The 21727-nt window shown below is 46.1% G+C and overlaps 1 protein-coding gene across 7 annotated transcripts in view; it reads right to left on the reverse strand.

The window, feature by feature from the left end:
* Positions 1-21727, reverse strand: part of VPS13B (vacuolar protein sorting 13 homolog B) — a 327581-nt gene that overhangs the window by 17939 nt on the left and 287915 nt on the right. For all 7 annotated transcript variants that reach the window (XM_068161158.1, XM_068161154.1, XM_068161155.1 and 4 more), the window contains 13 exons: positions 17639-17794; positions 16460-16723; positions 16223-16306; positions 15875-16050; positions 15159-15329; positions 14328-14529; positions 13181-13369; positions 12291-12437; positions 10829-11097; positions 8800-8927; positions 7777-7976; positions 4859-4977; positions 2670-3493 (listed from right to left, as the gene is read on the reverse strand). In XM_068161158.1, the coding sequence (XP_068017259.1) occupies positions 2670-3493; positions 4859-4977; positions 7777-7976; positions 8800-8927; positions 10829-11097; positions 12291-12437; positions 13181-13369; positions 14328-14529; positions 15159-15329; positions 15875-16050; positions 16223-16306; positions 16460-16723; positions 17639-17794 (2929 nt within the window). The remainder of the gene's footprint in view (positions 1-2669; positions 3494-4858; positions 4978-7776; positions 7977-8799; positions 8928-10828; positions 11098-12290; positions 12438-13180; positions 13370-14327; positions 14530-15158; positions 15330-15874; positions 16051-16222; positions 16307-16459; positions 16724-17638; positions 17795-21727) is intronic.

Genomic DNA, 21727 nt, shown 5'->3' on the forward strand with positions numbered 1-21727 from the left:
TCTGCTTCTTCTGATCAATAATGTTGCAATACTCCCTTACAGTCTCTCTTTCCCTTTGTCTTGGCATTTTTGTCCTGAGGTGCTGGTGTCACAGGAGGGGCTGCCCTGGGGCTTTAGTGCCTGTCTGCCCTGCGATGCTCCCAGCAGGCACTGCCAGACTCTCCACTCACCTGCTTGGCCAGTCAGCGTGCTCAGGAATCAAAACTGGATTGAAAGCAGGAGTGAAATCAGTCAGACACAAAGCTGAGCAGTTGCCTGGTATCCCAGGAACGGGCTGCTACAGCCTGGCCCTGGCCTGCAGGCTGCCAGTTTTGGGAAGCTCTGGAAGGAGTGTGGAGAGCACGCTGCAGGAATGTGCAGCTTTACAGCAAGGGTGACCCTCCTTGTCCCATGCTCAGAGCAAACCCAATGGCTCCTGACTGCCAGCACGGACCACCCAACCCAAGGAGGAAGGTGTGGGAGTAAGTCAGGAACAGGAAAATGCAGAGTCAGTAAAATCCCTCAGTTGAGAAGCTCTGTGCTGCATTGCACAGTGCAGAAATACAGGCTCATGGCAGGTTGCTATTTCCCCAAGCAGACTTAGCAATTATATCCACTAATGTGAAACATTTATGACTGTGTTAGCAGAGTCACTGCCTTTTCTTTATGTGCAACTACAGGGCTAGAGCTGCCTGAGCCCAGGAACACTTTGAAAGAGAACTTTATTAACTTTTAAATGGCAGCCCACTTAATTAGAAAAGGATGGGAGATTTCCAAGGCAAGCTTTGCTAATTGCAGACAAGCAATGCTAATCAGCATACCTGAGCAGGGCTCTCCAGCCCCAGTCATCACTGACCAGACATGGATCCTCACCTCTCCCTTGCCACAAATGGGGCAGCCTGATACACCCCCTTGAGCAGGCCTTGAGGCAAAGCCTGCCCCCTCCTACCTGGCAGCAATGGGCTTGCAAACAGCTAAGGGCAAAAATCCCACTTGGAGCACAAGGCACAGCTGTATGGGAATGACATTTGTGCCACAAGAAGTTGTGCATGGGACAGTGGGGAGCAGAACAAAGCCAAAGAATCTGCCTTGCAGAAGATGTGGCTAAAAGGATGAGGGGTGATGTTCTCCTTCACAAGAGCCCAATCCAAGGTGGTGAGGAAAGGACTCAAGGTTTGCAGACCCCCTTAATTTTTCCCTTCTTTTTAAACTTTGCTGACACAGCCAGTCTCCTGACAAGCATCACAAAGCCTTCAAAGCCTCTCCTTTGCCCAAGCAAACCTTCTCATCACAGTAACCCTTTCAAACACACATTTTAGTTTTAGTGCTTGGAGTGGCCTTTAAGCAGTAACCAGTTTTCCTCAAGCCTAGTGCCACTGAAGCAAAGCCTATTGCTTGTTCTTTAAACTTGCTTGATTTCAGCTGCACCACAAGCCCTGAGCAAGAGGTGGCCTGTGCAGAGTTGCACACTGCAAGGTTAGCACAGAAGGAACGAGCAAGGCTGGGCTCAGGAATCCCTCACTAGCAGATGTGCTCACCCAGGATGCTGTGGATGAAAGGCCAGTACAAGACCAATTTCCTGAGGCAGTCTATCACCACTTGTATCACCACTCCCAGCCAGTTGTGGGGAGAAACATTCACACCATGTTTGGTGTGGACCATATCTGGCCAGAGTTTCACTCTTTATTAGCAGGAAATGAGATCTCTCCTTTTGTACTGCAGGACCTGACTCTAAAGCAAATTCAAACCAGTAGTGAAAAGGAAAACCTGCAAGTTTTGCAAGCAAAATAATGCCAGAGAAGAATAAATCAGTGGATGGTGCTCTGGTGCAAGAGTCTGTGCATGGCTGCCACAGTCAGCTCTGCCAGTCAGGCCTGCACACAGTGCAAGAACAGAGCAGCATCTCACTTCTGTTCACAAGGAGCTGAAATGTGTGTGTGCAAGTCTGGACACCGAGCACAGGAGTTTCGGTGTGCAGCACACTATTTGTGTGTGACCATGCAGGAGCCTCCTCCTGTCTCAAACACCAATCCCATTCCACACCAAGTCACACAGGAGACCAAATGCCATGATTTCTACATTAACATTTACAGGGAACAATGTACCTGCCCATCTAATAACCTGATTGCACACTATTGATCCTCTGTGGCAAAAAGTAACAGCAAAGTCCATAGCCCTCGGATCAAAGGACACCAAACATCTGTGTGCCAGTTTAGCGTGAAGGCTGTGTGAGGAAAGACAGACTCCTCATCATGAACTGCAGCCAAAGGGAGCCCTAACAACAAAACAACATCCAGGGCTGTAATTTACTCCTGCATGCAGAGCAGCATGCTGAATAATTTGATTAAATGCAGTTTTGGGGAGTTTCTGTGGGGAATGTGGGCTGACTCTGCCTAGTGCTGCAAGATAAAATGACAAACCCCAAGTCAGCCAGAGCACATTTTTATGCTGTGTGCAGGGCTCTGCAAAGCCTTCAGGTGGCTGGGCAATGTTTAGCACAGCTTTACAAACCTCCACTGGGGTCTGCTCAAACATTTAATTTCCCAAAAGGTGCCTGAAAATATCATTAGCAAAGAGTGTCTGAGGGGAGCAGTGATTGTATGGCTGACAGCTAGGTGACTCAGCCTGGGAGACAACCAGGGAGTCCTGGTGGCTGATGCAAATGCCACAGGTCAGGGGAAGGTACTGACCTGCTCTGAAGAGTGCTCCAGCAGCATAATGCATGGCCAGGGCATGGATGAGCTGCCTGGCAGTGGTGAAGATGGGTCCTCGCTCAAAGACAGAGAAGGAGAGAGGAGTGTGGTCTGAGGCTATGTAGAGTTTCAGTGAGGCATGGATACTGACAAGGAGATGAACTGGTTGTATTGTTAGTTTTCTCAGTTTCACTGGCTTGACTAAAGCTCTTGCATGCTCTCTCACTCGTTCAGGCAGTATCAGGGTGCTGTCTGATGCTTTCATGGCCTTACAAGCACTTTTGTTTTCTGGAAGATATGTATCAAACAAAGTCTTAATGTAGTAAACAAAGGTGTCTTCCACATACAACCTGGCTGGCTTGAGCTCGAAGCTGAGCTCATTCATGTGAAACACAAAGCTCTTCTCCTCAGAGAAAGCAATGCAGAGTTTTATGAAGCAGCTTTCCTTGTATCTCTCCAGATCCTTGTCACAAACCACGAGGTTGTTCACCCTGCCCCACTGCACGCTCTCGCTTTTCTCTCCTTGGCAGAGCAGGACTGCAAAATGGAAGTTGGATTTACTGTACAGCTGATTGTCCAGTTGCAGGTCTTCACAATACACTTGGAGCCTGTGAAACTGTGGGAGCCCCTCCATGGCATCCCTCTGGAGCTCCTGTGACAGGGGTCTCAGGTGGCTGGTGGCTGGGGCCATGTGGAGGAAAATGTTGTCTGCGGTGAGGCGCAGGAGCTCACAGGAGACTTTGTGGTTGGTAATGTCATCAAAGGCAGCAAGGCTTAACTGGCTGATGAACATTTTCAGTGACAGGGTCTGCTCTTGACTTCTAGATGAGGAAAAGAGACATTTTGTCACTTTATGTAGCTCACCTGGATTCCTCACCAAGCTACCAGGAGAACGCTTCTCTATAATACATGGGAAACTCAGGTGAATCTCATTAATCTTAATGGGACCTGGCAGCCTTAATCACCACAGTAAGCATCACTCAGGAGGTCTTCTAAGAGAAGGGATATCACACATCTCTGCCAGCTTCTCCTTCTTAGCAATCAACAGCATGGCTTGGACAGGAGCCTTCTCCACATACACAGCAATCCCCTATTGAATTTGAACAGGGCCAGCTATTAAGGCAGACAACAAACACAACTCTCTGATAATTCTGAGAGTTCAGCCTCAGCTCTTGCAACATTTTCTGGAGGCACTACTGAGGGTTACCATTATGGGTAACTCATTTCATGTGACATGCAGGGAGTGCTCTCCAACAGAGCCACCACAGCATTTTTATACCAGTGGTACCGACCGCCTCCGGCGTTCACTGCCCATTGCCAAGGTTAACTGGCAAGTGGGCTACCATGCACTGCACTTGGGCAGCAGAGTGCAAACAAAACCAGCACAACCAACTGTAGGAGGCCAGGCAGCCTGCTCCTTGGGAAAGAGAAGAGTGTCAGAGAAAAAGAGACAAGTGTAAGAACTGCACTTGAATGGAGCTGAGGAGCAGGTGGAGGTGTGTCATGGAAGTGTGAAAGTATCCTAAAGAGCAGGGTTTGGATCAAGTGCAGCTACCTACTGACTGGAAGAGTATTTATCACAGTATCAACAAGGTTGGAAGAGACCTCAGAGATCAAGTCCAACCTGTCACCACAGACCCCATGACTAGACCATGGCACCAAGTGCCACCTCCAATCCCCTCTTGAACACCTCCAGGGACAGTGACTGCACCACCCCCCTGGGCAGCACATTCCAATGACCAATGACTCTCTCCATGAAGAACTTTCTCGTCACCTCCAACCTAAACTTCTCCAGCCCCTGCACATCAAGCTTCCCACCAGTTTCAGTGGGAGCCTGTACAATTACAGATGGCAGGACAGGCCTAGATACATATTAAACTGATGAACACACTCAGATTAATCATGATGGAAAATGGCTTTTTTTTTCCCCCCAATGAACAACTCAGGACTTCCTTTTGTATCAGACATCTAGTGTCTCCCCTGAAGTGACTTGACTTTTGATGTTAGATTGTCATTTTTACACTGGAATATAGAAAGCACAATGTGTGGTCTGAACAGAAGCCAGGGGGCACACAGCAATACCAAACAAACCAAGCAAGCCAAAGTTCCTAAGGTGGCTCACAGCTGATTGACCTCTCAGCACTGCTTGGCAATGCTTTTGATCATCCTTTCTGTGCTTCATGTACCTGTTGAGGTTGATCTCAATGGGTCCCAATCTTCCTTCTGGAGCCAAGGTTATGACTATGGTTCCACACTGATGGGTGATGTCCACATAAACACAGCCAAAGCCAGTTAAGAACACAACCTAGGGGAGAGAGTGAGAACCACAGGCAATACTGCTGAAAGCACTGCTTTCAATGGCATCATTTGAATTAAGCCTGCTAATGCCTGCTGGCTGGCATCTTGCACTCAAATACTGTTTGGGTACTCACAGAATGGGTTGGAAGGGACCTCCAAAGGTCATCTAGCCCACCCCCCCTTGCAGTCAGCAGGGAGATCCCCAACTAGATCAGGTTGCTCAGGGCCTTGTCAAGCAGAACCTTGAATACCCACAGGGTTGGGGCCTCAACTACCTCCCTGGGCAACCTGCTGCAGTGTTCCACCACCCCTCATGATACAGTTCTGGGAAAACAGAGACAGATTTGAGTACTTCAGAATACAAAAGCTACTTGAAGTATTTCAGTTATACAGCAAGATTAAATTTGTACCTCATCCTTTAACTGTTTAACTGAATAAACTGTGATGAGGAATAAGCAGAACTCCAGAAATAAGCAAGGTGTGCTGAGGAGAGGGGAGGTTAGATGGGAGAAGAATAAACAGTAACTTTCAGCTGGTGATTTGGGATTAGGGGGAAAGGCAAATTCCTGGAGCCTTGCAAAATCTCACCTTCTCAAACCCCTAAACTAACATTTTGTTGCTGTGCCCTAGCTCAGAGCTGGTTAGGTGAATGGTTGCTAGCATGATGCAAAACACACAGTCAGAAAATAAGGAACATTCTGGACTCATGGAGGCTTGCCTAACTCACATGGAACACACCTAAGGTGCTTTGGGGAAAACAGCTTCACAAGCAAGGTGCTGCCACAAGAAAATGGCAAAGGTCTGCTGGAGAGCACAAGACATCTAAAAAGGCAGGAAAAGGGGAACATGACAAGTCTGTGTCTTGCTCACAGAGGTGCAAACTTTCATTCTGAACAAGCTGTCCTTCGAAAGAAATACTCCACTTGAAGGAAAGGTTTTGTATTTGAGCTTAGTTCTGCACTACTGCAGTGCATGCTTTGTGTTTTTTCCAGGAAAGAAAAGATTTAGGTCTTTCCAGTTCTGTTAGCAGTCCCTGTCAGACCAAGCTGGCCTCCTTTTGCCCTTGCAGGTCTGCAGTCAACACAATTGCTTACTAGGTTGTAACAACTTACAGGACTGCAAACCTCAGGATGCACACTAAGCTGATGGGCCTGGCACAGGGACACACACAGTTTGCTCTGAAGACTCTTTACTGCTGCTAACAATCAGTTAGTTGGTAGGACCAGAACTTAAACTGATTCTCATGACACTATTTCATAGTAGTATCATAGTATCAGTCAGGGTTGGAAGGGACCACAAGGATCATCTAGTTCCAACCCCCCTGCCATGGGCAGGGACACCCCACACTAGATCAGGCTGGCCAGAGCCTCATCCAGCCTGCTCTTAAACACCTCCAGGGACAGGGCCTCAACCACCTCCCTGGACAACCCATTCCAGGGCTTCACCACTCTCATTTATAACAACCTTGTAGAGATAATTAAATCTCATTCATCAAATTGTATCTTGCTCTTCTGAGAACTGCACACAAGAGAGTGACTAATTTCAACCTCTTAGCTTTAATGCTTTGCTTATCTGCAAAAGATTTCCAGTCCTGCATGATGGAATTAAAGGGGAAATAAAAGGACACTGAGTGAAGGTCCAAAACTCTCAGTCTTTTGAAAACCTTCACTGCTCTTAAGGATTGCTCATTTTCTGTCCAATTTAAGATGATTCCAATGACAAATACCTTAATTTTAGTAAATCAATACAGTTTTCTTTCCAATAGAATAGGAGGCTAGGTAGACAGAATACAAATTCCTCTAAACCTCAGTCATTTCACAAGCTGTGCATGAAGCTATCAGCATACTTCTCTTAAAGTTTTCTAAGGTACAGACTGACTGAGACATCCTGGGGAAACTCTCTGCATCTCTACCTTAAGAAGTTCACTAACAGAAGACTCCACTTTTTATTTAGAGAGTTCTTCAAGTACACAATGATCCCCAAATGTTGTCTTAGCATCTAATTCCTCCTAGGAGCCAGATACTTATAAAGAACCCTGGTCTGGCATCACATTAATGGCTGAAATTTGAAACCTTGCCTTGCTTGCCTGGCTGACTGAATGGAACTGAACCACTTGCTGTAGAACATAACACTCTATAATCAAGAGCATTTTGTGATTGGTCCCCAGGGAAAACATCTGAAAACAGGATTTCTTTCAAAGAAGCCAGCAGTTTATGTTGATTCCATGTAAACTAATGACTTCAAAGATGGAAAAGAATTCCCATCAAAAGGAATGACTCCAGTCAAGGAAGTTTTCATTTACCTCAAACCAGAGAAAAATAACAGAAGGAAAGAAAAGGGGGTGGATTTGTTTTGTTTCAGAAAGATGTGCACAGCTTCTGTGAAGACACAGAGGAAGAATGACAGTGATGATGTGATGATTCCTCTAATACAAAGGTAAAATAATGCAAAGGTTAAAATCCTGTGACCATGAAATTGTCAAACAGAAGGATTCTCCTAGACCCTGTGGGATCTTCTGCCAGAAATTTGCAGGCCTGATTTTTTCCAGGGAAGATCAGGTTGATTGAAAGCAAGTGAAAACACTCAGCAGCAGGAAGCCTGCATTTTGGAGCTAGCTGTTTTTAATAGCAGCCAGGGCAGAAGGTAACCTGCATGCTAAAGCTGAATGCCTCAGCAAGGGCCTTGGAGAAGATCATCTCCAGGACTTTAAAACCCCCTGAAAGCAACAGAAGAGAGATGCTTGCTGCAGAGCAACGACAGCCTGTGCAGGCCAGGAAGAAGCAGAAAGCAGGTCATAAGGACTTACTTGTGTCCCTTGGCTGTTGATGTCCACACAGTCACTCCACTCATTTTCTACCTCACTGGATGACATCACTTTGAGAAGAATGCTGGGCAGCAAATCTCTTGTTTTGCAGTCTGGGTAGCTGCAGACCTGGTGGTAAAGCTCGTGATGAACCGAACGCTCGGCTGGGATCTTCCTACAGTAAACCTCAAACTTTGGTGTGTCTGAAATGGTAGAAAATGCACAGCATTAGGGCTCTCCAAAATCCAGCTGGAATCAGAACTCACCTGTGCTTACACTAACGAGGAGGTTCCTGTCTGGAATGTCATGGCTGGATAAAGACAGGACTTTCTGTTGACCGAAACTTTGTGTGCTCAGGGTTGGTTTTGTTTCCTTTTTATGTTATTAAAATGTACACAAAGAATCACAGAATTGTTTCACTTGGAAGAGACCTCCAAGATCAAGTTCAACCTTCAACCCAACACCACCATGCCCATTAAACCATGTCCCCAAGGGCCATGGGCACACATCTCTTGAACTCCTCCAGGGATGGTGACTCCCCCACCTCCCTGGGCAGCCTGTTCCAAAGCCTGACCACTCCTCCAGGAAAGAAATTGTTCCTAATCTCCAACCTAAACCTCCCCTGGTGCAACTCATTGCATGAACAGACTGTAGCTGGAGTTCTGACAATATGTTTTGTGTTACATTTGCAAATGTGAGGAAATTTGAATGTTCCATGGGGTTGAATTTACGTCAATAAACCCCCGCTGCCTACTGCTTTCCTGCACCAGAGGCCCTTCTGACAGCTGCAACCAGGGAGACCCAAAAGCCTAAAGCCATGCAAGTTCACACTCATGGCCTCACAATTAGCTCCAACAGCTTCCAGGCTTCAGTACTTTCCAGAGTCTCTCACTTGGAGAAAAACCTTTATGAGGGCACCAAGTTCATGTTGTAACCAAAACACACACTGAACCAATGATGGACACACACAGCAAGATAATGCACACCACAACAGTGCACTGCTTCAGATCACTGCACACTGCCTACCTTTGAAGTTCTCCTTTAAGAGCAGGGGAACAGAGCACCTGTTGTGGATAATGATACGAGGACTGGGATCTTCTGTGAGTGTGAGGTAAGTCACACCAAGATACTCTTGGTAAGTCAGTGCTATAGCTCTGAAACAGAAGCAGATAGATTTGATTATGCATGTTTGGGATGAAACCTTTGTGCTTTATTACCGTGCACAATTAAAAACAGTCAAAGCTGGCATCTGCAAGAATCCTTCTGATCAAGTTCCAATTCCACAGGTATTTGTGTACTCTGAGGTGGGATGTATTCCCACTGGGAATTCTGTTTCAGCAGGAGGACACGTGGAAATAGCATGACGACCAACAGGAGAGCAGAAATCACTTCGCAGAGACTGCTTGTGAGTTAAATTGAGCACGTGTGCTTGCAAGAGGAGAGCCCTAGCCAGCAGAGCTTTAGATTAAATTAAAACCATGAGATTGTAGCCCCAAATTTTCAACATAAATCTTTACATTTTTCCAGAAGAATTTGCAGGCATACTTCCCTGATACACATCAAAGATACTCTTAACAAACACATAAATCTGTAACCGACTGCTCCCCTGCAACCGGCCACGCTGCCAGCACCCTTGCCAATGGGAACCTTAAGGAGCAGCACTGCGGAAACTTCCAGAGGGAAAATCAATTCATTTACTTCTACTCATTAGCTCCATAAAACTTCTTCACTCAGAAAGAGAAATTCTTCCTTTCCTTAAAGAGAAATTCTTCCTTTCCTTGTGCAAACTGAGTGGGTGGCTGAAAACCTTCCCCCCACGGTGATTTAGAAAGTCCAAGCAGCCTGAAAACGCGATGGGGAACGTGAGACCCTCTCTGCCTGTCTCAGAATTCTAAGGAATCCTTTCCTTGTTCTCCCCAATAAAAATGGTGTAATGTGAAGTCTGTATGAGAATCTTTGGTATCCACAAGGACACCTCTTGGACTCTGCAGAGGAACTGTGTGAGGATTGGCTGACATCTAGCACTTCAGGCGAGAGAAAGAACATATGGCTGATAACACAGACTGCTGGGGCTTCTCCGGTTTCAGCAGATGGGCTTTTGTTCATACCACTACAAGCAGGAATAGATTCACATATCAGGTGTGAGAACTCAAGCTGGGCATCTGACAAGTCACTGGACTCTCATTTTTAACTGGCTGGATGCATTTGTTTGTACATGAAGGTGCATTTGGGTATTTCAAGGTTTAAAACCTGAAAAATCAATCCTCACTGTAGTCTCAAAAGAGTTTCATCCTGGTTTTGCTTTGCACAGAATCACAGAGTGTTAGGAGTTGGAAGGGGCCTCCAGAGATCATCCAATCCAAACCCCTGCCAGAGCAAGAGCACCTAGGGCAGGTCACACAGAAACACACCCAAATGTGTTTTGAAACTCAGCAGAGGAGACTCCACAACCTCTCTGGGCAGCCTGCTCCAGGGCTCTGGCACCCTCACAGGGAAAAAGTTTTCCCTTCTGTTCCCTGGTACCTCCTCTGCTCCAGCTTGCAGCCCTTGTCCTGTCCTTGGACATCCCTGAGCAGAGCCTGGCTCCATACTCCTGACACTTACCTGCACATCTTTATCACTAGGAATGAGCTCAGGCTCCTCTGCTCCAAGCTAAAGAGCCCCAGCTGCCTCAGCCCGTCCCCACAGGGAGATGTGCTGCTGCCTTCAGCATCGTACTCTACATTGTTGCACTGTCCTTGCCCCCTTACACTGTTACCCACAAACTGAAGATGCCCAGAATCTTGAACAGAAACTCTGTATGCTCTTTGTTTGCATATAAAAACCTAAGCAGCCCATGCATGATACAAATTGTACAACCTGGACACAACCACAACAAGAAACCATTTAGAATAAAAGCATCAAAGCCATCAAAAGGTAAGAAATGTTGAAGTGAGCCCTGCCTTTACAGATGGGGGGCATGTGTTACTCTGACTTCTGTATTCATCTCTCATGATTTCCTACTGGCTGAGGCTTTACAGCAACCAGCCCAGGTGGTTATTGATGACCGCAGTACCTGGTACAGAATCCAAGCTCAGCACACAGCCCTGTGGGCACAGCCACGCTCTGCCTGGCAAACTCCTGTTTGATGACAGCTGGGAGGCTCCAGAGCTCAGGGCTGCTGGTGCAGCTGCCTGGACTGAAGCTCAGCAGGATGTGTTTCTCAGTGTGAGGCACCTCCGAGGGGAAGGGGCTGGGGTCTGACATCAGGTCCCAGCAGGGCACGGTGCTCAGTGCCTCCCTTGGACTGATGCTGAACACTGCACTGTCTGTTAAGTGGAAGTCCTGTAAAGAAAAGAGATGGCAGCAGCATGAGATAGTGTCTCCTAACAAGACATACATTCATGCTGATCTTGCACAGAGCAGTCTCAAGCAGCCAATGAGCACAGCAGCTACAGGTCCTTTGCATTAAAAGCTATCTGGTCAAATCCTGTCTTCATGTCTAATTATGCAGTTAACTGAGAACAGCTATCCACAGCCCCTGCTCAGTTGTACAGCATAACTACCAACAGCAACAGCTACATCACTCTAACACAGCTGTGAGGAGAAAAACCCACATATAGATACAAAACTAAGAATGGATTTTAGCCTCAGCAATCTTCCAACTCCCCACCCAAGAAGCCTGCCAGAAAAGGTGTGATGCACAAATGCAGACACTGCCCTGCAGGAAGCAAGTGCAGAAGGAGAAGAGCACAGAAACAGGGAACTTAAAAATGTGTTCATCTGCCAGCCCCTCTAGCAAGCTTGGCCCTAGAGACTTCTGCTCACAGATTTTACTATACATGCAGCCTCCACCAAATGCCTGCAAATGCTTGATCAAAATCTCTTGCCCATGCACACATCCTGGTTCTTGTAAGTTGGCCCTCAAACAGAGTGTGTGATCATCAGAAATCTGCTAGCCACAACTTGATGCAGTTCACTGCAATACACAAACTCTGGGCACATCCCTGAGTTCTACAGCTTTGTGCAGACAACTGGACTTTGCCTCAGAGGATAATAAAATGCTTTCAGCCTGCTAGGCCAACATCCCTCTGCTACACAATTTCAACAGCTACCATGGCCTGTGCTGCCTGCTTGACAGAAATGGCCACTAGTGCCTGAGCAGATGGAGAACAGGCAGAACTCAGGCTGCAGTGAGCAAGCTCTGCACAGACCTCTGCTCACTGTTAATTACTGGAGCTGAACTCACCCAGGATTCAGTATTTTAAATGAAAATGATATAAAATACCTTATCATTATTATGTCTAATGACTTCTCTTTAAGCTCTGCTATATGCAGGTGAAACCATTCATAGAATCACAGAGTTGTTTGGGTTGGAAAAGCCCTCTGAGATCATCAAGTCCAACCATCAACCCAACACCACCATGGCCATTAAAGCATGCCCCCAGGTGCCATGGCCACATGTTTCTTGAACACCTCCAATCTAATCCCCCAGGCACTGCAGCTGACAAAACAAACCAGCACCCACTGTGCTTTACCTCTTCTCCTGAGTGGGGTTTGGAAACAGAAAGCTGTGGTCTGTAGTAGATGGGATATGAAGTGTCATTGATGATGGTTGTCTTATCTTCTATCTGTAGAATCTGGATGCCTTGTCGAACCATTGAAGAAATGCAGAACTGACACAACTGGAAGATGGCAAAGAGGATGATGAGGTCACACACAGAGCCCCAGAAGGTGCTGCAATATAGTGACCCAAGGGCCACCTCCTCCCCAGTGTGGACATTGTGTCTACACTCATGCACTTTGAAACCAGAGCCACATTAGATACTTTAGAAGCTACATCTATCCATGTTTTCTAAACCAGATGGAGAACTCATTGGCTCTTTTTCCAGCAGGTGTGGTGTTACCTTGAGGAGTTGGGCAGAGTATTTTTGGAGACATCATTCTTTAAATTCTACTTCATACATTGCTTGTACTTTCAGCATGTCTTACAAGCATTAACATCATTAGGGAGGAGCTTTCACACTGCATTTAGAATCACAGAGTCACAGAATGGCAGGGGCTGGAAGGGACCTCCAGAGATCATCCAGCCCAACCTCCTGCCAGAGCAGGGGCACCCAGGGCAGGTCACATAGGAACACATAGAGCTGGGTTTTGAATGTCTCCAGAGAAGGAGACTCCACCACCTCTCTGGGCAGCTTGCTCCAGACCCTCAGTCCCCTTATAGCAAAGAAGTTTCTCCTCAGGTTGAGTTGGAATCTCCTGGGTTCCAGTTTGTGTCTGTTGCCCCTCATCCCATCACTGGGCACCAGTGAAAAGCAACTGGCCCCATCTTCTTGACACACTAATATTAGCTTGGTTTCCTTTGCTGGATGTCTGCTTTTTCCTTAAATGATGAAGCTATAAATCATGACCATTTTCTTCTCACCTTTTGATGACCTGGAAAAGCACCAAGTTTGATTTCAGCTTCAATAAAACCTTCTTCATCCAAGGTCACTACTTCCCCATTATCAGCATCCTTCCACTTCGGGGAGGTCATGTTATGAACCAGTTTAATTGCCACTGATTTATGCACAGTGTTGGTGTTTGCCCAGTATATTCCAACCTGAAAAGCCTCCTGCAAGTGAAAAATCATCAGTTATAACCTCTGGATAATTGCAAATGCTTCTGCTGGAGTTAAGGGCAGTTTCCAGCATGAAGGCAAACTCAGTGCCTCCCATCCTCCCTCTGATTCTTTCTACGTGGCACAAGGACAGATGAAACCATGATGTGGATATGGGACTGATCCTCAGGGAGGAAGCAAGACCACAGTCTACACTGAGACATGCTAACAGGCACAAGCAGACCTTTTGTTTATTAACACACACACATAGGGGGAAGAAAAGGTGGAAAAGCAAACAGGAAGGATTAGGCTGTCCCACTGGAACTGACAAGCTGCTGTGTCAGATGGTTTCCATTGTTTCAAAAATAAAGAACACTGGGGCTGTAAGAAAGCAGCATGTGCATGGCCAAGCCAGCTCCTGTGAAGAAATCCATGACACAAAGCTCTCAGTTTAGGGAGGCAGGCATCCCAGAGAACCTGCCTTCTTTGAAATCCACATCATCAAGCCTTTCTTGGCAGCATGTGAGCTACGAAACAACTCGACCTAAACCACTCTCAGAACAAACACTCCTTTCAGGCTGTCAGCTTTGCCACCATGCTCAACACACTGCAACTGACAGGGGCCAAAGGCCTAACCTTTACAGCAATTTGCTTGACCTTCTGCATTATGCCCACACTATGGATTTGGAGCAGGCTGCTGAATTGGGTGGTGTGCAGGTGGGCTCCCTACAGGGTCATAGGGACAGTTCTTGGCCATGCATCTTTCAGACAAGTTCTCAAATGCTGCTGTCTCATCTGTCACCCCCCCTGCTTGCTGGCTCATCAGAATGGCAGATTTGGATTGCTGTTCCTGCTCCTCATCACACAACTAACAGCCAGAGTGACTGGAAGGTGGGAGTCACCTGGATGAGCATTCTTCACCATCAGAATGTTTAGCAGAACTGTGCCAGTTACAGATGAAAGGCCAAGTTACCTCGAAGTTGGGAGGTATCATTACTTTTCCAGTGGGTACTTGAAGAATGATCTTCTCTCCTTCAAATAGCCAGAGGTCCCACTTGGACTGATTGATGAGCAAAGCCCAGGGCAGGAGTTCTATCAGCAGAGTTTTAACACAGGGTTTCCACACCGACAGCTTTACCTGCATTGGGCTATCCCACTGGGAGAGTTGTTCACTGCTGTTCAAAACCAAACATGCAAACAGATAAAGTCAAAGGAATGATGAATTCAAGACTGCAACTCAGAAGCTATCTTCTAAAACTTGACATAGGTTTCAGCTTTTAAAATAGAGACTCAATCTCCTCTTGCCTCATCATTCTGGAGCATACTGAGATGCTGCCTGACACACCTAGCTACATGCATGTTACAGAGGCATATTTTTAGCTACATAAGTTCAACCTAAATTAGGTCACTTAAAGAAATGTCTTCACAGAATTTCCACTGTCCCTCAGAACCAAACCTGCGACTTCTGTACTCATAAAACCTTCCAACCACTCCCTGTTTCTGTCCTGGAAGAAACAGCTACTGAACACAACAGCCTCTAAAGCTGCAACTAAGAAGGAGCATTCACAGAACAGCTCTAGTTTTTAAATCCATGCTGGTGAAGTCTTCTCAGTGCCATCAGGGGCAGCCCCTAGGCTGACCTCAATTTTTTTCCCACCTGCAAGTTTCTGCAGCTGACCTACTGGAACCAAGTAATTACCAAAGGCCTATTCAATGCTGTTCATACACAATCCTCTTGAGTATGATTTCAGTTGATTTAAAAAGGCAATGAGACAACCAGGAAGAAGGTTTAGCAAAGAATTACCTGTCTGAATCCTTCCTGTTGTATGGCCATGCAGGCTGGGGAGGGTCAGTGATGCCATAGAACTCAGACAGTATTTGGCTGACATTCCCATCCTGATGGGATTTAGTTGCTATCTGCTTGATCAGCGAGGTCGAGATAGGGACTGCACATTCTGATGGATCATCTTCCTCTCTGTCATTGAGAGCAGATTCAGTCAGACAAGATCAGGCATTAAGAGAAGCAGATTTTCTTTAATGGAGCTTTCCAAGCTACTCTGCTATGAGGACAGGCTGAGGGAGCTGGGGTTGGTCAGCCTGGAGAAGAGAAGACTCCAGGGGGACCTTAGAGCTGCCTTCCAATAGCTGAAGGGATCCTCCAGGAAGGCTGCAGAGGGACTTTTCCTGAGGGTGTCTAGAGACAGGCCAAGGGGGAATGGTTTGAAGCTGAGGGAGAGCAGGGTTAGTATTCTCAAAACCCATTTCAAGATTATTTAGGATTTTATTTTTCAAAGCCCAAACCCACAGACTTCTTAAGCAAACCAGTGGCAGGGTGCTTAGGATAGTTATACCCAATTCACCATTTCCTATCACACCCTTTCAGCCACACGTTTGTTCTGCTGCACCTCCTCTGCATATGCCACACTCTTGGAAAAGTTATACCAGCAGTGAGAGTGTAAATTACTCACCCCTGCTTTTCTGTACAGAAGAAACACTTCTCAAGGAAAACAAGCATTTTACCTGGCTTGAAATGTCAGGTGGTGAGTTAGATCAGGCTCTATATTCTGGAGGGCTTTCTCCTGTCCTTTCCCTGGAATCACTTGTGTTTCAGTCAATCCCAGGCTTCTTTTCTCTAAATGGATGATAATTGGGTCTGGAAGATGGCTCCTTACAATGAAAAGAGGGCTGAAAAGAATCTACAAAGAAAAAGCAAAAAGGGATATACCAAAGGAAGGCTGATTGTGGTCTAGGATTACAACTGTTGAACCAAGCTGCTGGTAAATATCTGAAGTGGGTTATTCCGCCCTTGGTTATGTATCACAGGTGAGGCATAGCCCTGCAGACTTCAGAGGCACTAACTGTACTTACCAGTCGTTGCTGCACACGGGAGTTGGGCTCCAGAGTCAGAATTGTGCACCACACATATGTAATTGAGCTCCTGGAGGATGGAACCTGCAGGCAGAGATCAGCACCGTTACACTGACATCACTGCAGGGTGACGACGGTCCAGCATTGCAGCTGATCAAATAGAAGCCCACATGCAAAGCCCTCAGTTGTCTCAGCTGTTTCTCATGCTATATTCCACACCCCCATTTCTAGTCATACCTGAATGACAGAGCTGTGTTCTGTGTGTTTAGAACTCAGACACACATCTTGGGACCAGTCTTCATCTCCTGTAGCTTTCACACTCAGCTCGGTAAGCTCATTGTTTTCTAGGACGTAGGAAGGCAGCTTCTGCTTGGCTGCAAGGCAGTTGATGTGTTCTTTAACAATGGCCTGTCCATCCTGACTGATGTAATGCTGGACCACTTTCAGTTCAATACTTTCAGAAAGGTAACTGCAGACTGTCTGCCTTCCACAGATTAGGATCTAGAACACACAAAACCAAGCAGCTCAAACACACACAACTGTGCAAGGAAAAGGCAAAACTGAATTACATAGCAAAAATCTCTGTAAGAATGACCTCCCTGTTTTAGGTTTTCCCAAGCACTGCTGAAGGCAGTGAATGGTAAAACACTGTTTTTATTGGCCAAATGATGTGCAATTTCACAGAAAGCTGGGCACTAAAACACTTGAAATATTGCTAAGGCAGGATCTGGGCTTGAAAGACAGATGCAACAGATCCACTGAATTCAGCAGCACTGCCCAGGGCTGCCACTGTGCTGGTTTCTGAATGCTGAGCCCTCCCTGAGCACAGGCAGTGATGTGCCAGCCTGCAGAAGAAATGTTTCTGCTGACACTGATCCAGACTTTTCAGTACTTTTGCTGTTTTAAACCTCACAGTTCTGTTAAATAGCTGTACCATACTTCTGTATTTAAGTGCAAGGTTACTACTCAGCAGCTCAGCTTCAGATGTTAATTTGCTCATGACTTCTTTCTCTTTTGAGCAATACAAAGGGCCTGAATTTCAACATAGAGTAAGATAGCTTAAAATCGATAAATTCTGCTTCTTAGGAACTTAAACATTGGAAGGGACTGTGTAACTTAGCACTGCTAGAACTCATAACCAACCCTCCATGCAAAGGCATGTCTACTGCAGCATGTGGAGTATGAGGCAGTAACTGAGCTGTTAAATGCTAAGAGGTACACCAAGGAGAATAAGAGTTGTGAAAACTCCTGGAAACGCCCCCAGGAGCCTGTTTGTTATACTTGTCACATTTGGGCTCTTTTGCAGACAGCAGTAGGAGAGAATAAATAGTAGGTGAGTAATTTGTGACCAGAACAGGTAACAGTTTCACTCACTCACACTTTTTTCCCCCCAGACTGGATCAAATAAATGCTTACTTGCTTTTGCACTCCACTGAGCTGCTGCACCTTGATAATAAGCGATGCTGTCCGGCCCTTGTACTGGATGGTTCGAAGGAAGGTCCCAGTGTTGTCCACACTGAAAGGCTCCGACCACCGCCAGTTCCCCCAGCCTTCAATGCAGATGTGCAACAGCTGGAGAGAAAGCAGTTAATATTTCAGGAGATAAGTGAGGGAAAAAGTGCCTTGCAGTAGGACAGGAATTCCCACGACAGAGAAGCATTCCTCATTTTAACACTCAGCACTGCTAAGCACATCAGCTCTCTGCATGAGCATTGGGTGATGCAAGCAGAAGCAGCAACACTTCTGGGAGATGGCTCTGTAGCACTTCTAGAAACCAACTGCTCCAGCGGTGGATTGAGGAGGGTAAAAACCCAGCACACAGCTGTGCAGAAAGAAAATGTTATGTGGAGAGCATAAAGTGGGAAAGAGGAGATTTTCTTTACTGCCCTTGAAATTGTTGTAGAAATCCACTCTCTTTATTGCCAACAATGTGACAGAGAATGCAAGGCCAGGCCAGGCAACTACAACTGCCCTTCCCTCCAAAGCAAAGGAAGATGCAAACCTAGCTGGGTGCGTGCCTGTACAGCTCCCATATACCCCTGTGTTAAGTGTACAGCTTAGCAGAGACTGCTGAGAGATGGGAATCATTTCACTTCTTACACAAATGTGGTGGCAAGTTGAAGCTTGGCTGCATGAGAAGAAAAGGAACTGCATAATTATACTCCCTGTGTGATTTATTCCGGAAAAGGAGTGGCTTTTTTTCCAGTTGAACTTAAATCACTTCCAGAGCAACAGAGTCTTTCATCATTCCAAGGGCCTTTCATCCCTGTACCCACCACGGGCACTTACCTCTATCCTGTGGAGATTCTTTAAGCCAGAGCAGTGAAAATTGGTCCTGTTACATGTAGGTCAATGAAGTTACATAAATGTAGGCCAGCTGAAGATCTGGCTGCTTAGCTCTGTGGAGATCTTTTGTGGCTGTGCAAACTTCAGAGTTATATAGAAGGGATCAAAGCAGTAAGTATTCTGGGTAAAATTTATTCTCTGCAGAGGGCCTGCACAGGGCCTAAGCATCACTTAAGTCCTTTAAAACAGTTATATAAAGGCCTTGTGGGAATTCTCTCTTGAGGGTTGAGTTTTGCTCTGATTTTGGACATCTGCCATTAACTAATTTAAGTAATTGAGAACAGGATCAGGCCCAAAGTTTGATAATTTACATGAGGAAAAACTAAAGCCTGTAAATATTCAGGGCTCCTGTGATTTGTTCCCAAACAGGGACAGGCACTGGCCATAGGTGTGGCCAGCTGGACCTGTGACTGGCTGGGTGTTGGGTTTTCCCCATTGTTTGAAGAAACAACCACAGCAACAACTTTCAAAGATATTACAACTCAGTAGCCTGTTAGCAATTTGTGGTATTCTCAGCCCAAGTTACACACAGAACAATAACATTCATTCGGTGGGTGGCTTTTGAGCTTGCAAGAGTGATGACTGTCGCATTCAGGTCCCAGTTGGCTGTACACTGGCAGCAGGAAGGGCAGCGTGCACACAGGCTTGGATCTGGATGTGCACAGGCGTGGGCACAGCTTTACATTCACGAGCACTGCGAGGGGAGCTGTGCACTGGGACGCTGAAGCTCATAAACAAACACATCACTTTGATTCTGAAGTATCAGTTACAGAAAGGGGAAAACAAATCAGCTCCGGTAGCTGGAATCAGTTCAGCTTTTTACAGAGGCAGCTGGGAAAAAAACCAAATCTCATCACATAGGAAAGCTAAGAGAAACAAGAAAAGTGTTTACTTTGGAGAGACTGGTAGCTGGAAATGACAGCCAAATAATGAGAAAAGGTACTAAGTGGTCAGTCTCAATTAGGAGGCACACAAAATACGGTGTGCTCCAAAGAGAGATGTCATACACATGCCACAATTGATCATTAGTAGCTGTAGGATGGCTCCCACCCTGTATAAACAGCTTTGCTCACCAGTTGAGAGTTCCCAAGGCACATGCTGTCAGCTTTCCCTGAGCAGTCCTCAGCTCCCAAATGCTGCCTTGCTGATTCTCTTTGTAACACAAGGATGGCTCTGCATTTAACCTCACCATTCGCACAGCAGCATTCAAAAGAGCTGTAACCCTGTACTGGCAACTTCTCATTTTAGAAACACCCTTTGTGCATGCTGCTAAATGCTAGGTGCAAAGGGAATAGCCTTTGTAGGTGATTTCAAAGCTATTTATTTGTATCAATGACATAGTGTAGGAACTGAGAAGTCGCTGTGGAAGTTTACTTTGGAGCAAAGAAACTGCACTCCATGAGAACGCAAAGGGATCTCCGTGTGAATCAACTGTTCAAGTAGGAGCTCTCTGGAAAGCATGGCTAGAAGTAATTAGCAAATGACAGTAATGATGCAGAGGGAGATGGCAGAAAAGAAAAGCTGATGTCATTTTAGACAATTAAGTGTTAACATTTCAGCAGAAAACCTAAGAGATGGTGTTAGACACTCAGCAGGGCAGAGTTCTAAATGCTATAAAACTGATCCTAAAGTACAGTCTCAGAGGACAAACCCTAGAACCCTCTTCCATTTAGCAGCCTTTCAGTAAATTCTGAGTATTTTTAGACACTCTGGTTAATAAAAGCTCAACAAGTATAGCTAAGCAGGGGTACACAGATCAGGAGAGAAGAGAAGTCATTGCAAAAAGGTGCAAAACACATTCAGTGGCCTTCAGAAGCATTCTAACAGAGAGAGTCCAGAGAGAAGCAGCAATTTGTAGCTTGCAGAGAACTCAAAACTGTTGAGATAGGCACTCATCTGATTTCTGCATTTTGTGTTAGGGAAACATATCAAGAGACAGCACAGAATTTTTTTGCTGGAGTTTGGATTTGTAATTCTGAGCCCTTATGGATTTCTCCTGTGGGGAAAGAAACTGCCTCCAGGGCTAATATGCTAACCACTGCTAACATCTACTGGACAATTTCGAAGTGTCCATTCAGAGGAAGAGAAAAGCAAACAACAGAGATCTTTTCCTTCAAATCCTATCTGAGCAGCAATACACTGGCACAGAGTTGTTCCAGAACCAGCTACCTACTTTGATAAGAAAGAAATCCATTTGGCTTACAGGCAGTCACTTGGCCACATTTTGATGGAAGTCATTGCCCACATCGACATCAGAACTCATCTTTACCCTCTACACTTGCTGCCTCAGGCTCAGCATAGCCAAAAGTGAAAATGGGCTTTATTGTAACCTTGGGAGAAGACTCTGGAGAGAGGTTTGGGAGCTGCTGCTTCCACTGAAGCCTTACCCTAAGGAACAGAATCCATTCAGATCCTTTGTTGTTGCTTTGTCAGAAGACTTTGCTGCATTGACGTGTGGGGGAAATAACGAACTTGTTCTAGAAGATTTTTGCTGCCAATTGGCAAACACCCTCTGAAGAATACATTCAGGGCACTCTCACCTAAACAGCTCATGTTTACATTTACTGTGGGACCCTCTACCTACCTGCTGTCAGGCAAGATGCAATTCTGTAGCTGAGCAAATTGCTAGGGAGATCTGGTCTCTTCTGACTTCAGAGTTTCACCCTACGTATCACATGCTTCAGCTCCTCTCCTATAAACCACAGCTGTATTGGAGACAAACATGACTTTTGACAGAGCAGGGGCCCATCCCACAAAGTAACTTGAAGATCAAGATAAGGAGTGCAGACTGGATCCAAGAATCGTGTAGGAGCCAGTGTTGTCTGCAGAGCACTGGGGCCATGCAGCTTCTCTTCCCTTTCCATGACATCCAACAGACCTCTTGCTTTCATTAAAGTCTGCAAAAGGAACTCACCATGTCTGGCAACTTTTGCTAGAGCTGCTTAAAGCCTCAAACACCATCAGCTTTGTACTCAGCCCAGCTCTGAAAGTGACTGTGGGGTTTGGGGGTTTTACCCTGACAAAAGGAGAGGGGATGGAGCGGAGCAGAAGAGCGAGGATCAGACTTTAGACTCATTACTGAAATATCAGCCAAACTAGCGAGGCTTGCAGCAGTCAGAGTGAAAGTTAAAAGGGACAATTTAGGTCCCCTGAAATGCA

Source organism: Melanerpes formicivorus, unplaced genomic scaffold, assembly GCF_026170545.1.
Source record: "Melanerpes formicivorus ecotype bairdi unplaced genomic scaffold, bMelFor1.0.p_v2 SCAF_56, whole genome shotgun sequence".
Taxonomy (NCBI): Eukaryota; Metazoa; Chordata; class Aves; order Piciformes; family Picidae; genus Melanerpes; species Melanerpes formicivorus.